Source organism: Mesoplodon bidens (genome assembly GCF_964165515.1).
Source record: "Mesoplodon bidens genome assembly, chromosome: X".
Taxonomy (NCBI): Eukaryota; Metazoa; Chordata; class Mammalia; order Artiodactyla; family Ziphiidae; genus Mesoplodon; species Mesoplodon bidens.
The window spans coordinates 26,390,406-26,406,173 of NC_138163.1; the positions used below are offsets into that span (position 1 = coordinate 26,390,406).

General features: G+C 41.2%; 1 protein-coding gene across 3 annotated transcripts in view; it reads left to right on the forward strand.

Moving 5' to 3' along the window:
* Positions 1-15,768, forward strand: part of HS6ST2 (heparan sulfate 6-O-sulfotransferase 2) — a gene marked incomplete at its 5' end in the record, with an annotated part of 290,174 nt that overhangs the window by 197,812 nt on the left and 76,594 nt on the right. The window contains one exon of one of the 3 annotated variants that reach the window (XM_081223274.1): positions 10,948-10,980. The exons of the other annotated variants lie outside the window; for them this stretch is intronic. Coding sequence (XP_081079400.1) covers positions 10,948-10,980 — 33 coding nt within the window. The remainder of the gene's footprint in view (positions 1-10,947; positions 10,981-15,768) is intronic. 3 annotated transcript variants of the gene reach the window in all.

A 15,768-nucleotide genomic window follows, 5' to 3' on the forward strand; every position in this document is an offset into this window, starting at 1 on the left:
CATAACGTTGTTGTCAGAAAAGATACTTGATATGACTTTAATTTTGTTAAATTTACCAAGGCTTGATTTGTGACCCAAGATATGATCTATCCTGGAGAATATTCCATGAGCACTTGAGAAGAAAGTGTATTCTGTTGTTTGGGGATGGATGTCCTATAAATATCAATTAAGTCCATCTTGTTTAATGTATCATTTAAAGCTTGTGTTTCCTTATTCATTTTCATTTTGGATTATCTGTCCATTGGTGAATGTGGGGTGTTGAAGTCCCCTACTATGATTGTGGTACTGTTGATTTCCCCTTTTATGGCTGTTAGCATTTGCCTTCTGTATTGAGGTGCTCCTATGTTGGGTGCATAAATGTTTACAGTTGTTATATCTTCTTTTATTGATCACTTGATCATTATGTAGTGTCCTTCTTTGTCTCTTTTAATAGTCTTTATTTTAAAGTCTATTTTGTCTGATACGAGAATTGGTACTCCAGCTTTCTTTTGATTTCCATTTGCATGGAATATCTTTTTCCATCCCCTCACTTTCAGTCTGTATGTGTCCCTAGGTCTGAAGTGGCTCTCTTGTAGACAGCATATATATGGGTCTTGTTTTTGTATCCATTCAGCGAGCCTGTGTGTTTTGGTTGGAGCATTTAATCCATTTACATTTAAGGTAGTTAGCGATATGTAATGTCCTATTACAATTTTCTTAATTGTTTTGGGTTTGTTATTGTAGGTCTTTTCCTTCTCTTGTGTTTCTTGCCTAGAGAAGTTCCTTTAGCATTTGTTTTAAAGGTGGTTTGGTGTTGCTGAATTCTCTTAGGTTTTGCTTGTCTGTAAAGGTTTTAATTTCTCTGTCAAATCTGAATGAGATCCTTTCTGGGTAGAGTAATCTTAGTTGTAGGTTTTTCCCTTTCATCACTTTAAATCTGTCCTGCCACTCCCTTCTGCCTTGCAGAGGGTCTGCTGAAAGATCAGCTGTTAACCTTATGGGGATTCCCTTGTATATTATTTGTTGTTTTCCCCTTGCTGCTTTTAATATTTTTTCTTTGTATTTAATTTTTGATAGCTTGATTAATATGTGTCTTGGTGTGTTTTTCCTTGGATTTATCCTGTATGGGACTCTGTACACTTCCTGGACTTGATTAACTCTTTCCTTTCCCATGTTAGGGAAGTTTTCAAGTATAATCTCTTCAAATATTTTCTCAGTCCCTTCCTTTTTCTCTTCTTCTTCTGGAACCCCTATAATTCGAATGTCGGGGCATTTAATGTTTTCCCAGAGATCTCTGAGACTGTCCTCATTTCTTTTCATTCTTTTTTCTTTATTCTGCTCTTCAGTAGTTATTTCCACTCTTTTATCTTCCAGGTCACTTATCTGTTCCTCTGCCTCAGTTATTCTGCTATTGATCCCTTCTAGAGAATTTTTAATTTCATGTATTGTGTTGTTCATCATTGTTTGTTTGCTCTTTATTTCTTCTAGTTCCTTGTTAAACGTTTCTTGTATTTTCTCCATTCTATTTCCAAGATTTTGCATCATCTTTACTATCATTACTGTGAATTCGTTTTCAGGGAGACTGCCTGTTTCCTCTTCATTTGTTTGGTCTGGTGAGTTTTTACCTTGCTCCTTCATCTGCTGTGTGTTTCTCTGTCTTCTCATGTTGCTTAACTTATTGTGTTTGGGGTCTCCTTTTTGCAGGCTGCAGGTTCGTAGTACCCGCTGTTTTTGGTGTCTGCCCCCAGTGGGTAAGGTTGGTTCAGTGGGTTGTGTAAGCTTCCTGGTGGACGGGACTGGTGCCTGTGTTCTGCTGGATGAGGCTGAATCTTGTCTTTCTGGTGGGCAGGACCGCATCTGGTGGTGTGTTTTGGGGTGTCTGTGAACTTAGTATGATTTTAGACAGCCTCTCTGCTAATGGGTGGGGTTGTGTTCCTGTCTTTCTAGTTGTTTGGCATAGGGTGTCCAGCACTGTAGCTTGCTGGCCGTTCAGTGGAGCTGGGTCTTAGCATCGCGATGGAGACTTCTTGGGGTGCTTTCGTGGTTTGATATTATGTGGAGCCTGGAGGCCTCTGGTGGACCAGTGTCCTGAACTTGGCTCTCCCACCTCAGAGGCTCAGACTTGACACATGGCCGAGCACCAAGACCCTGTCAGCCACACGGCTAAATATCAACTAAATCAGATATGGTTGAGCCTCAAGGTATGATTCATCCTGGGAAAAATGAGTCTCCAGCTGTGAACCACTATATTGTTTCTCTGTCTTCTATCTCTTGCCTCTCTGAGCCACAGCATTCCATGGAATCCAGAATTATATTATCACAACTCAACTTCCTTTTGTTCAAGCGGAACGCATTGCAGTTCTCAGACGTCCCTTTTCCTTCGCTCTTTACTGTCAGAGTGATGTACTGGAAGTCTTTATTTCTTTCAGCTTGGGCCTCGCGGTGCCTTATTCTCCATCCAGCCTGTTCTCACACCTTTCTCATCACCTGCAGAGACCTTTTTCTTTTTCTTTGTGTTTAGTCTAGTGTCACTTGCTCAAGGGTACTGAGTGTAGAAGCGTGGCACCAGGCACTTCAGAGCAGAGTTCCTTGTGCAAAAATCACTGTCAACTTTTTAAAAGAAGAGAGTCACAGATATAGAGAACAAACTAGTGGTTACCAGTGGGGAGTGGGGGGAGGGGCAAGGTGGGAGGTACAAAGTATTGGGTATAAGGTAGGCTCAAGGATATATTGTACAACACAGGAAATAGAGCCAATATTTTGTAATAACTGTAAATGGAAAGTAACCTTTAAAAATTGTATAATTTTTTTTAATTTTTTTAAAAATTACTGTTAACTTTTAATTGATGGAGTCGTCCTGTGTCTGTGCACCCTCTTTTATAATTCAAACAGCGCCCCGGCATCATGAGTGGGAATGCATGTCAGCAGGGAGCATAAGCCAGGGTTTCTTTTAAGGCCCTCCCTTTTTTTTTTTTTTTTTTTGGTTTTTGGTTTGCATTGTTTGTTCAGTGGCAAAACACTCCTTTCACTGCTTTCTGAAAGACTACATTGTCAAGTAGGTGCTTTAGAGATGCTTCAGAAAGAATATATCTGGACACAGCGAAGGACAAGTTATAGCTAAACCCATTTCCTACGAAAACAGGAATCCCTGAGTCTCCAGGTTCTTAATTAGATCAGCGCTAGAGGGCACTCTTATGATGCCAAAATGGGAAGATTTTACCAAAAACTGGTGGGTAGGGGTGTGGGGGGAGCTGATGGGGCGGTTTCAGCAATGACTGCAGATAACAAACAGCTTAGGGAAGACCTCTGCAACTGAGAATTGCCTGACTTGCCAATAGGTAAGCAAAGGACTGTAACAATCTTCCTCACCAGGTCCACTTTGTTTCCAAAACGTGCTTGGTGTTTTGGCAATATAGGGCCCAGGTATTAGGCATTATTTCTCAAAAGGAAAAGAACAGAAGAATCGCTGATGGTTACGGCATGATGTAGTCAACGTACGTGTAGGCAGAGAACAAAACCTGAGAGAGCAGCTTAGGAAAATGTGTTTACAATTTAACAGCTACTGGAAAGGAAGAATTGAAAGTCCTTGGGGTCTTTTTCGGTTGTTTTCCCAGTCTTTTGCAGCCATTGCTCTTTGAGTTGTTCTGAAGGGTTGTGTGGTTGTATGTGGGGACACAGATGTCTGCTTGCCTGCTGCCCTAGGCATGCTTTGGTGGACATGGGGTGGGTAGTACCCTGTCAGGGAAAGGGACCTGTAGAGCTGGATCCTGGTCTTGGCCCTGCCACTGAGGCAGTCTGTGATCTGCAGCAAGTCCCCGCCTCTGCAGAGACTCGGGGTCAGGAAAGGGTTCTGCAACACTATGGTCTCAAAAGATCACCCAGAGCCATCTCCCAGCCCTTCGGAGTCTGTGATTGATGATGGTAGGAAGACCTTTCAAATCACTCGTTTATAGTGGCCACTTGAGTTCTGAATCCAATGTTGGGTTAAAGAATGACTCCATGCTGTTGAGAGAGATGGTACTAGAAGGATTCCAGCCCGGAGCAGCTGATCTGCTCACATTAATCACTCCTTTAGGTTTCCCACCCAGTCCAAGTATAACCTCAGAGAGTGACCACAATTAAGCCATCAGTAGCTCTCCTTAAATTGGCTTATTACGCAGAATTTAGGTAACTCCTGACTTACACACCGGGCACTGGCCAGAAGGTCATGAGCATGCCCAAGTGCAGTTCCCTGAGGAGCCAGGGAGGTCTGGAGACCTAATGGAAAAAGTGGGCCAGTGAAAAGAAGCTTGTCTACTCAGCCTTGGGCCCTAGAGTCTCTCAGAGCAATGCAAGAGTGTTTCTCTCAGCCTTGGTTGGTAAGAACCCAGGCTCTATTCATAGGAATGTTCCTGAGTCACATTCCTTATAAAGTCTTAGAGTATTCTAATGAACAGGGGCCTTTGGGAAAGCACTTAGTCTAACACCCTCACTGTGCAGATAGGGAAACTGAGAGCCGTCTTCCCCTCTGGAGAGTGGGCTGGTGAGGGGTCACACAGCAGAGCTTGCATGAGGACCTCGGTCTTCTGACTTCTCGTCCAGGCCTCTTTCTGTTCCCTTGTGCTGCATTTGTCTCTCCCCACCCACATGACTCCAGGGAATAAGAAACCAGCAGCTATGAACCCACAGGGTTTTGACATAGCCAGCGTAGCTCTCTGTTATATATTCTACACTGTATTGTATATAGTGTATTTAGGTGGTATAAATGGAGAGGTATGGGGACAAATCCCTATCAAAAATATGTCCTCTCTCGCAGACGTAGAGAATGGAGTTGAGGACACTGGGAGGGGGAAGGGTAAGCTGGGAGGAGTTGAGAGTGGCATGGACATATATACACTACCAAATATAAAATAGATAGCTAGTGGGAAGCAGCTGCATCGCATGGGGAGATCAGCTCATTGCTTTGAGACCACCTAGAGGGGTGGGTTAGGGAGGGTGGGAGGGAGGGAGATGCAAGAGGGAGGAGATATGGGGATATATGTATATCTATAGCTGATTCACTTTGTTATACAGCAGAAACTAACACACCATTGTAAAGCAGTTATCCTCCAATAAACATGTTACAAAAAATGTCATCGCTAAATGTCATGGGATTGGAGATTGAACCATATTTTAGAGGGTCATTCCTGTGGATCTAGAAGACTCTGTAGTCTTAAAATGTTCCTGTTCAAAGGCAAGGATAGGATTGAAATCTTGTCAGCTGTCAGGGAAAGTAGGCCAGGAGGATGGGTCTGAAAGCCAGATTTAGTATCTGGGGGGAAGGAGGCCATTATGAAAGGAGCAGTCACGACAAACTCAGGAGGCCTCAGAGTTGTGCCAAAGGGGATGAAAGCAAATACTTACAGAGTAAAGGTTGGAAAGGATATTCTGGATTCTAGTCTTCTGAGGCTGACTCTGAAGAGCTCCCTTTCTTGGAGTTTGCACAGTTTCTGGTAGGCTTGGCATGCAACGAGGAAGAAAACAGAGCTGTCAAACAGTAGAACATGCATATTGGGGGATACTCCTCCCCCATAACAATAAATATGGTTGCGTTCAACATGGCCTTGTACATGTAGATGTCCTTGAACCCTGGCTTTGAAAAGCTGCCTGTGTTCCCAGGGTGGCAAGAGGGCTCAGCCACATGAGGCTAGGAGTCTTGACCCTGGCCTGCCATACATTCAAAATACTGTTGGACAATTCTCTTACTCGTTTTCTTCCCTGGATAAAAATAATCATGCACAAAAGTTATTGAGTTCTGACCCTGGACGTGGTACTTTGCTACGGGCTTTCCAGGCATGATCTCATCTAATCCTCACGACCACCTTTTGGGGCATGCATTGGCCTGTCTACACAGGGTGTTGACAGTTGGCTTCTTTTCTGATTGACCAGTGCCCATACCGTATTGATTGTTAAATATGTTGGACATCATTACTTGTGTGGGTACTATACTTGTTCCCATTTTGCAGATGAGGAAATCAAGGTTTGAGAGGTTAAGGCACCTTTGCAGTATCATACAATTAGTAAGTGAAAAAGCCTGAACTAGAACCCAGTCTGAGACCTAGGCTTATTCCATGGCCCCCCACTGCCTCTCAGGCTTGTGCATGAGCAAAAGGTTGAGGCCAGGCGTCATTTTTAAAGTAGCTTTAAAGTAAAGAAGACAAGTAAAGAAGTAAAGAAGACTGGTTGCTTTTTTTTTTTTTTGCCTAGGGCCTTAAAAATCATCCAGGCCTTTCATCTGGCTTCTGCATTGAATAAGAGTCCTTCTATAAAACAGATAACCAACAAGGACCTGCTGTATAGCACAGGGAACTACACTCAATATCTTGTAATAACCTGTAATGGAAAAAATCTAAAAAAATGTTTAACTGAATCACGTTACTATACACCTGAAACTAACACAACATTGTAAATCAACTATATTTCAATTAAAAATTTTAAAAGTGCTTAATGGTAATTAGCAATAAAAATATAAACTTGGGAAAAACAACAAAAGAGTAAGAGTCCTTCACCTGGGACTTTGTGTCACCTTCCCATTTAGGGGACCAGATTCAACATACAGAATAAGTTTTTCACTAAGATACACTGTATTTGGCCTTCAGATACCAAATGAGGGTGTGCCCTAAGATACAAAAGGAGGTGGCGGGTAACTGAGCAGCAGTATATTAGGTCAGACCAGGATGAGAGTGGAGGGCATCCTACATGGGAAGAAGGTGGGAGATCAAGGGCACAGCAGCTCTGGTTATGGGAGCAAACCAATCCAGTATCACAAATCAGAGAGCTTGAATGGGCCGTTTGCTTGGCAGCCCTGGAACAGTGGGAGGTAATTGGTTCCCGGAGTGTATTGTCTGCCACAGATTTGCCATCAGACCAAAACAGTGTTGGTGGGGAGTTTTTTTGTTTGTTTTAACCACCCTTTGCAAAATATGAGCATCTATGCAAGCCTTTATCTGGGAGGCTGTGGCTGTGGAGGTCTCTGCTGATTGACATCAATCACCAACATCCCAGGCTCCTGGCAGATGAAGCAGCTGCACGAGCAGAAAGAGAAGGGCTGGTGGGTGTTAGTTGTTTATCAGTTAGATTTTCCTTGTTATTCTCAGTTAAGTTTACTTGTAGAACTTTTCCATCCTAGAGAACCAGCCACTCTATTTCAAATAAACAAAGCTGTTTCCCTGGACAGAATGATGATCGGCTGCATTTCAACTTGGCTGTTATTGTTTTGGCCACATTTTCATCTACTCATAAGCTCAGACTGTGGGGCTCTGGGCTCTCTGAACTACTAATGGCATGTTGTACTGAGAAAACGACCAGAGATTTCTGTCCTTTTAACTAACTTGGCACCAAAATGAAAGGCAAAGCTATTAGAGAATTACAAAAATATTGGAACTGGAGGATTTTTAGAAACCACCTTGTGAAAATCCCTCTTTTCATATGGCTCCCTGAGAGAGTGGAGAAGAGAAATTGCCCAAGATCAAATGAGTCATTGGCAAAACAGGATTAGAAACCAGGAATCCAGATTTATAGGCAGAGGCTCTCGGATTTTTACATCATCCTGTTTTTCCTACATCTTAATTTGGATCTTTAATATCAAAGTGAATAGATAACTTCACTTTTTTAAAAAAAATTGAAGTATAGTTGATTTACAATGTTGTGTTAATCTCTGCTGTACAGCAAAATGATTCAGTTATACACATATATACATTCTTTTTAATATTCTTTCCCATTATGGTTTATCCCAGGATATTGGAGATAGTTCCCTGTGCTTAGAAAGCTTCACTTTTAATTCTGAAGCGTTAAGCACCTACCCTGAGAATCTAAATGCCAGGGGGTAGGTGTCATCATTTGAGGTTTCTAGTTAGCACGAATCCCCATCTGGAGTTTTGGGGGCTCCCAAGTCTCCCCCTCAATTCCCATTTTTCCACTGATATATATATATATGTGTGTGTGTGTGTGTGTGTGTTTTCCCTTCATTTTCATCTTTTCCTTTTCCTGCTTATTTAACATTTAGGTAGTAGCTGTCTCTTGAGAGATATTTGGCCCCATCTTGAACCTTGGTCCAGAAGGTTACTCTTACTGCTTCTTCTCCAGCCAGTGTCTGGGTCGTGGGCATGAGAAGCACAGCTCCTTTTGTCCACCACCTGCTGTTGCTTTCTTAAGAGGTGGCTTGCTGAGGGCTGATGAGTCCAATCTCAGAGTGTTACAGAACACTAGAGCATCCAATGAGAAAAACTGCTGGGATGTGGTACCCCACAGTATTATGAAGCTGCCATCTAGAGACTTCTTGTTTTCACAGTATTTCAAGGTATACGCACGTGGAATTCTATGAACAGCAAATGGCCTCACTAAAAAGAAACCTGACTTACAGCCTTTGATGGGGGGCAGGGGGAAGTTTCCACACGGAGAAATCATGAAAAGAAATAATGTCCCGGGGCTTCCCTGGTGGCGCAGTGGTTGAGAGTCCGCCTGCCGATGCAGGGGACGCGGGTTCGTGCCCTGGTCCGGGAAGATCCCACATGCCGCGGAGTGGCTGGGCCCATGAGCCATGGCCGCTGAGCCTGTGCGTCTGGAGCCTGTGCTCCACAACGGGAGAGGCCACAACAGTGAGAGGTCCACATACCGCAAAAAAAAAAAAAAAAAAAAAAAGAAATAATGTCCCTTCCAATCGGAAAGAGAAGCCTTTCTAATACAGATGTTGAATCTGATGCCAGTGGATATGTTCTCCATACATAAAGACATAAATAAAGCTAGGAGAAACATTTTCCTAGAGTTCATAACATACAGTATATTTATGTGGAACTCTTATTCAAACAGATGGTATAAAAACATCTTCCACAAAATTGTAAACTCTGTGAAGGCAGAGATTTGCGTCTGTTTTACTCACTGCCGTATCCTTAAGTACCTATAATGATGCCTGTCACGTAATAAATGACATATTTTTTGTGGGGGGTGATTTTTTAATTGAATATATTTGACACATAACATTGTGTAAATTTAAGGTGTACAATGTGTTAATTTGATACACTTATATGTTGTAATATGATTGCTGTTGTAGTGATAATTAGCACCTCTATCACATTACATAATTATCCTTTTATTTTATTAAAGGATCTTTTTAAGAAGATTCCATTTAAGAACCTTTCCAAAGGGTGTGTGCGTGTGTGTGTGTGTACGTGTAAGTAAAATGGACTTATAAAGTTAATTCATTTTTTTCTAATCAGTATGCCTCTCCTTTTTATCTTTTTCCTCATGGCATTTGATTCACTTCCGATGACTGCCCACCCTTTTGATTGGTGCACCTGTACGTCTTCCTGGATCACCATTGAATAATCCACCTCCGGCAACCTGGACTCCCAGGTAAGGCAATGAGCTTCCAAAAGTCTCCTCAGTGTAATCCCTGAGCAAACTTTAATAGACAGTTGAGAAACTTGCATAGAAAGTTTTTTAAAAATCTCAAGAGGCAAAGTTAAATTTGCTCTGGTCCCCATAGACATCAATATACATAAATTATGTACATACTTATATTATTTGAGGATTTCTATTAATGCAGCAAAAGTAAAATTATAGTTTTGGAAAGTGCTACATATTTGACTTTGGAATTTTCTAGCACTAAGATTCAACATATAACTTTACGTTTTCATGTTGTTGTTGTTTTTATTTTTCACCCAAAGTTGTATTATATTTTGTTCATGAAGCTGAGTGCAGTAGAAGGGGTACTACCCTTTCTTCACTGCGTAGGGAAACTAAATCATGGGGTAGGCCAGAATACTCTAGATTACTTCTTTCTTGTGGCTGGAATGGAAAAGGATCACATTGGGCCCTGGATGGTAAGTCAGCTAATGGAGGTGTCTTGTCTAACAGATCTGATGCCATTAACTACATCACTTTTGTTTTCATAACACTTGCTTCTCCACCAGTCTTAACAACTCGTAGAACTAGGGAAGGGGGCCTTAGCCATGCCAAGAACTGATGATAAAAGAGCTGTATATTGCTTCTCAAATGCTGATTCAAGGCCTCTGCTGCTAGTTGTGCTATGAAAAGTCTCTCTTACCTCATTCCTAAAGCCTCCAGATATATTTGATGTAAAGAAACACTTCTCCCAAGAAAATATCCAGGCCATATAACTCGCTATGGACACAAAAGTGTTACCACATTATAATATCCCATGCTTAATATATAGTAAAACAAAAAGCTAACTGAGCCCATTTGAACTCTCAAATTAGCAGTTGACCCGTGTACAACTTCCCAGTCCCTGCCAATATCAGAAATTCATGTAGTAGAATTAGTATTTTGTGACTCTTAAGACATATATTATGAAAACAGATGAGTATTTTTTTAAATGGAGAGACATTGCTTACTTTGATGGATGTCTTGCATTTGGGTGGAAGGAACTAGTGCTGATTTATGTATCATTTTCTGTGTGCTTTGAATTTTCATCTGTTTGAAAAGCATCCGCAAAGTCTAATCATTCTTTCTTTTCTTTTCCTTTTGTTGCTTGTGTTTCACATATCCCTGATGATATGAAAAATCCCTGTAAATTCCTCCTAGCTTCTTTCAGTCAGGCATTTCTGTTTTAGTGATGCCATAGTGCTTGGTTTGGTATGGTCTGGGTTTTGGTTTATTGACTTTTGTTTTTTGCTTAGATTGCCATCGCATGTGTGAAGGGGAATGGATTTAGTTACGACCGAGTGGAGGATCTATCATTCTCAGCTCATAGCCCTTCCGAGGTTTGGCTTTCAGTGCTGCCCTGCCCCTTTAAGCCCTCTGATTCATAATCCCCCACTACATGAGAGGAGCTAGTGGGGAGCAAAGTTGGGGAGCCATCCATGAGCTGTTTCCTTGTGGTTTGGAAAGCTAGAAAAATATGTTATCAAAGCAAACTGGAAAACTTTTATTATTTTAATTCCTCTCTTACCAAGCTCTTGCTAGCACCTGGTTTTACTGTTCCTTTAACAGGTGGAGGATTTTTCAGATTCTAGATGCAGCAAGGTAAGTGACAATGGATTTTTAGCTGAACTGAACCCAAGTGAGCTAGAATAAATAGACCCTGCCATTGCCTATCAGTTTAATTTCCATACAATAAATAGTTTGGTTTCCACTTGGACAGATTCTTTTCAGGGCTCTTTTTTAGTTTAAAACAGCTGAAACTACTGGGACATGTAGTCTCAGCTATAAAGCTGACCTAGTTCAGAAGTGGGATGAAAGTTCAGGGCCAGCACCCTGGACAGTTGGGCAGTAGGTTACTAGCTTCTTTTCGTTTTTGCTGAAATTGGATGACACAGTAGAGTGTTCTGTTATAAAAACCCCACCATCAACAAAGTGTTCTCCACGGTGCTTCAGGCCCACCTGCCTGTCACTAGGCTGGATGGTGGTTTAGGGAACACCTAGGTCAGCATTTTATTGAAGGGAAATCAATTACTGGAAAATATCAGGGATTGTAAAGTATGTACATATGTAGACTTGCAAGGTAGAGTAATCCCATAGGCCAGGGGCCTTTGTGACATAAACTCTGTAGCAGAGCCAATCTAATCAAACACAGGAAAGTTCCTGTCAGGGGGAGGGACTGTTGAGAATACGACAGAATAGTGTCTTTCCAGGCAACGACTGTTGCCATAAGCTGTGACATCATATTGCCATCAGTGCTGAAGAGGCGGTGAGAATTGTAAGCCATTTTGTAAATGTGGCTCTCGTTGCTTGGTACGTGGTCATCTAAGATCATCCTGCTCACCAGTACCATATTTGGCCTATTCTAGGCTTATTGGCTCCATAAAGGTTTACCAGTGTCTCTACTTTCTCTTCCTACCCACTTACATCATTTGTTCCCTAGCCAGATAGCTTAGGAAGAGCAAAGGTTATAGCCTTAGGATTCCTCCACTGGGGCAGACTCTCATTAAAATAGAGCAGATCGACCATATCTTAGATGCCCAATTTGGCTTTCAGTAGCTGGGCTTCCATATTCCCATCAGGGCCTCAGTGGATTTATTTGACATCTAAGAAGAGTAAATTCAGGGTTTAATTCCATAGTCAGATTAAAATTCATTGAGATAAATGGTATAGACACACATAGACAGCTAATCACACAACAGTAGTATAGGAGGGCATTTAAGCATCAGAGATTGGATGTGTCATGGTGGCAAGAGGACTAGGTATTGCTACTAACAAGTGGGGTGACTTTGCTCAAGTCCTATGTCTGCTGTGAACCTTGACTTCCTCATCTGTAAAATAAAATGGAGTGAATGACCATTAAGATAATGGACAATTAACCTACAGACTATTATTCCTATAATGGCTTTCACAGGGAAAATATTGAGAATTTTGTTTTATTTTTGTTTTGAAATTTGCTCCATGCCAGAATCATCTCTCTCTAACAGTTTTGCTATGTTACAAAGCAAATCTTGATTCATTCTTTATTTTTATTATGGGGCTGATCAGTTTGACCAGAAGTTATTATTAGAATAATTTTTACCTGCTCTTAGTTTGTGAGAAAGGAAGAGAGGAATACAGATGGTGAGATGGAAAAGAATTGGCTTTGGTAAACATCCATGGGGGCCATTTTTAATTCTGGTGGACTGAATGATGTATGAAAGCTATTTGCAAGGCTAGCGTGTTTTTCGACCACTAGTAAAATAATAAAGCAACAATTCATTTGGTAATCCCCATTGTACATGCACTTTTAGAAATATACAAGATTATGATTATCTCTGCCTCATAATTAACAAGTTGCATAAATGCTTGCTATTATTTAGTTGTCTGAATGGATTTTCTAATCCAGAGAAAGAAGGGAACAAACAGTGGGAGCCATCCCAAATGCCTTGCATTATTGCTTCACACATGCACAATGAACAGTGATGCTAATTGTTTCAGACCAGAACCTCATTTGTTTTTCTATAGACAGCAAAAACATTAACTGCCAGGGTGTTTGCCACTCTCTCTTTCTCTCTTTTTCCTATAGCCAGCCGTATTATAAGGGCTGCAGTTGGTTGGAAGCAAATTATTTGGCTGGATTTTCAGGGTATCATCTTGTGATGGAGTTTCCAAGCTTCTACTTAAGTTAGCAGTCAATGCCACAAACAACCAAAGACTATTTTTATAATATTTTAACACTAGGCCCTATAAATTCTATAACTTTAAGGAATAAAAGGATGCTGACATACAAACCAGTTCTGCTGCTGCATTTACATTCTATTTCATATTCCATACCTTTAAAACTATTGACATTAGACCTGCATATGAGAATCATAAAAAGTCGAGGCTGGAGGAGGCCTTTAAGATTATCCTGTCAAATTCCCTCACTTTTCAGATGCGTTTGTCAGTAATTTGAATATCAGTAACAACCACCAAATCAATGATGCCACACTTTTTTTTTTTTAACTTTCGAACCCTTGGGAGCTACTGTAGTAAATACATTTGAATTATAACTCGTTGTTTTGGAATCATAGAGCTTCAACTATTTTTTCCAAAAAAATGAATCAGATTTTAAAAAATATGCCTTTATACAGTTTGCCTAAACATAGCCATGATGTTGATGGTATATAGGTGAAAGGTGATGTCCTATGCAAAGCCCTTGGCAATAGGAGACACTCAACCAATGTATCAGCTCTCTTCCCCTCATGCACAGATTACCTCGCTAAGGTCAGCATATGGAAGTATTACTTCAGTGACTGAGAGTATGGGCTTTTAGAGTCAAACTGTCCTTGGGTCTGATCCTGGTGCTGCCACTTTCTAGCAGTGTGACCTTGAGTCACTTCTTTAACCTCTGTGGACTTTGTTTCTTCACATATAAAACGTAGACACCTCATAGAGTTGTTTCAAGGATTAAACTGAGATTGGGCATATCAAGTGCTTAGCACTGTTCCCGGCACATAGTAAACAGTCAATAAATGGTAGTGGTTATTACCACCATTGTCTGGTACACCCAGTACCAGCCTCCTTCAATACTACTATTTCATCTTATGGTGGTTTGGTGTACGTGCATATACACCTATTCACATCCGCATATGGGCACACAGAGTTCACCCGGAAGACTGCTTTCCCAAAGGCTATCTGTGACCACCATGTTTCAAAATCCAGTGGCCTCTCTGGCTTCAATATTCTTGAACTCTTTGGAGGTTATGGAACTTTTACACATCTTCTCTTGCTTGAAAGCGTTCCTCAGTTATCTTGGTTTACCTCCTGTCTTCTTCTCAACACTTCTTAAGTTTCCTTTGTTGGATCTCTTTTCACACACACACACACACACACGCACACACACACAGAGCGTTCCTCCTCACCACCACCCCCGCCCCTTTCAGTGAAGCAATTCCCAAGGTCCTGTCATTGATCTGCTTCTCTTCTCTTGCTATGTTCTCATTCTGGGTAATTTCATCTCCTGACATAGCTTCACCTTTCACCTCTACACTAATGATTCCCAAATTGACCTCTCTAATTCTTAACTTATTCCGGAGCTCCAGGCTAAGTCCAATTTCCAATTGCCTGCTGAGCATCTCCAGGGCAGGATATCCTAGGAGGCTGAAGTGTAGTCTGGCTTTTGTCATCCTGCCTCAGGAATGCAGATGGGGGAATCTAGCTTCAAGAAGTATTAAGAGTCGCGGGCAGTCGTCTGAGCAGAAGTAAAAGTAGTCTAAGTTAGGAAAGTGGTTCAAACCGAGCTTTCCAGGGAAAGCATGACAAGTTAACTGTGAATTTCTGTTATGAACTGGAGATATAAATTGGCAATGGAAACTTTCAAAGGTGTATGTTTTCTAGGGAAGAGGGAACAGCTCGCCTAAATGAAAATCGAGATCAGTTTTTATGTGCTGGAATGTTGGTATATTTGAAGAAATGTTAATTAAAATGACCTTTCTTGGGACAGTTTGTATGGTGAATCTTGCTTCAGTGTTTTGTTATACAAGCATACATGCCCAGAGGACGAGTAATGTCTTCATCCTGAAAGATGAGCATGTGGGAATAGACACATACACACATGCCTGGTCAGATATACCTGAGATTTTGAATGTGTGAAAATAATTCTATCAGAGAGGAGATAGATTTTTTCTTTCATTTATTCTGCGAATATTTACTGGACACCTACTAGATGCCACGCTCTCTGTGGAGCAACAGGCTGTCAATACAGAACATACAGAGTCTTTGTCCTGAAGTGTCTAATACAGTTTTCTTTAGTTATATGCAAGTACATTGAGAGTTTAATTTGGTCTCAAAATATCTGCAGTGTGTGACAGGTTATTCAATGACTACAACCTTGCTGAAAATCGTAATGGCCAAAGAGGAACTTAAGGGAGATAAAGACAGTGCTAAAGTGGGGAAAGAATGCACATAAATTCGAATTAGAAATTGATTACTTCCTTTAAATTTAGCAAATATTGAATTACTTTGGGATTTTACATTTCAAGTTGGCTCTCGGTGTTTCAGGCCAGAGTAGGAATGATTACGTCTAACCTAAAACTTAGAGCAAAGGGATAGACAAATCTTGGTTAATGTGTATAGTATTGTTAGGAGAATTCTTTGTAAATGAGCTATTCTTACAGAAGCTACAGACCTAGCTTATAGCATTAGCACAGGGGACAATATTCCTTTTGAAGGAGGATGACCTTATTCCCCTCCTTCCCAAAATTAAGTACAATCCCTCCCAGCTGAATTACTGCCCTGTGGAATATGTGGAGGTCATCAGACCCTCCAAATTGTAATGGTCTAGAAAACTGGGTGAGTTCCTTGCCTTCCTGGGTGCACCCCAGCTTCCTCTTTAGAAATTTGGCATGGCCCTTTGTTTGCAAGTCTTAA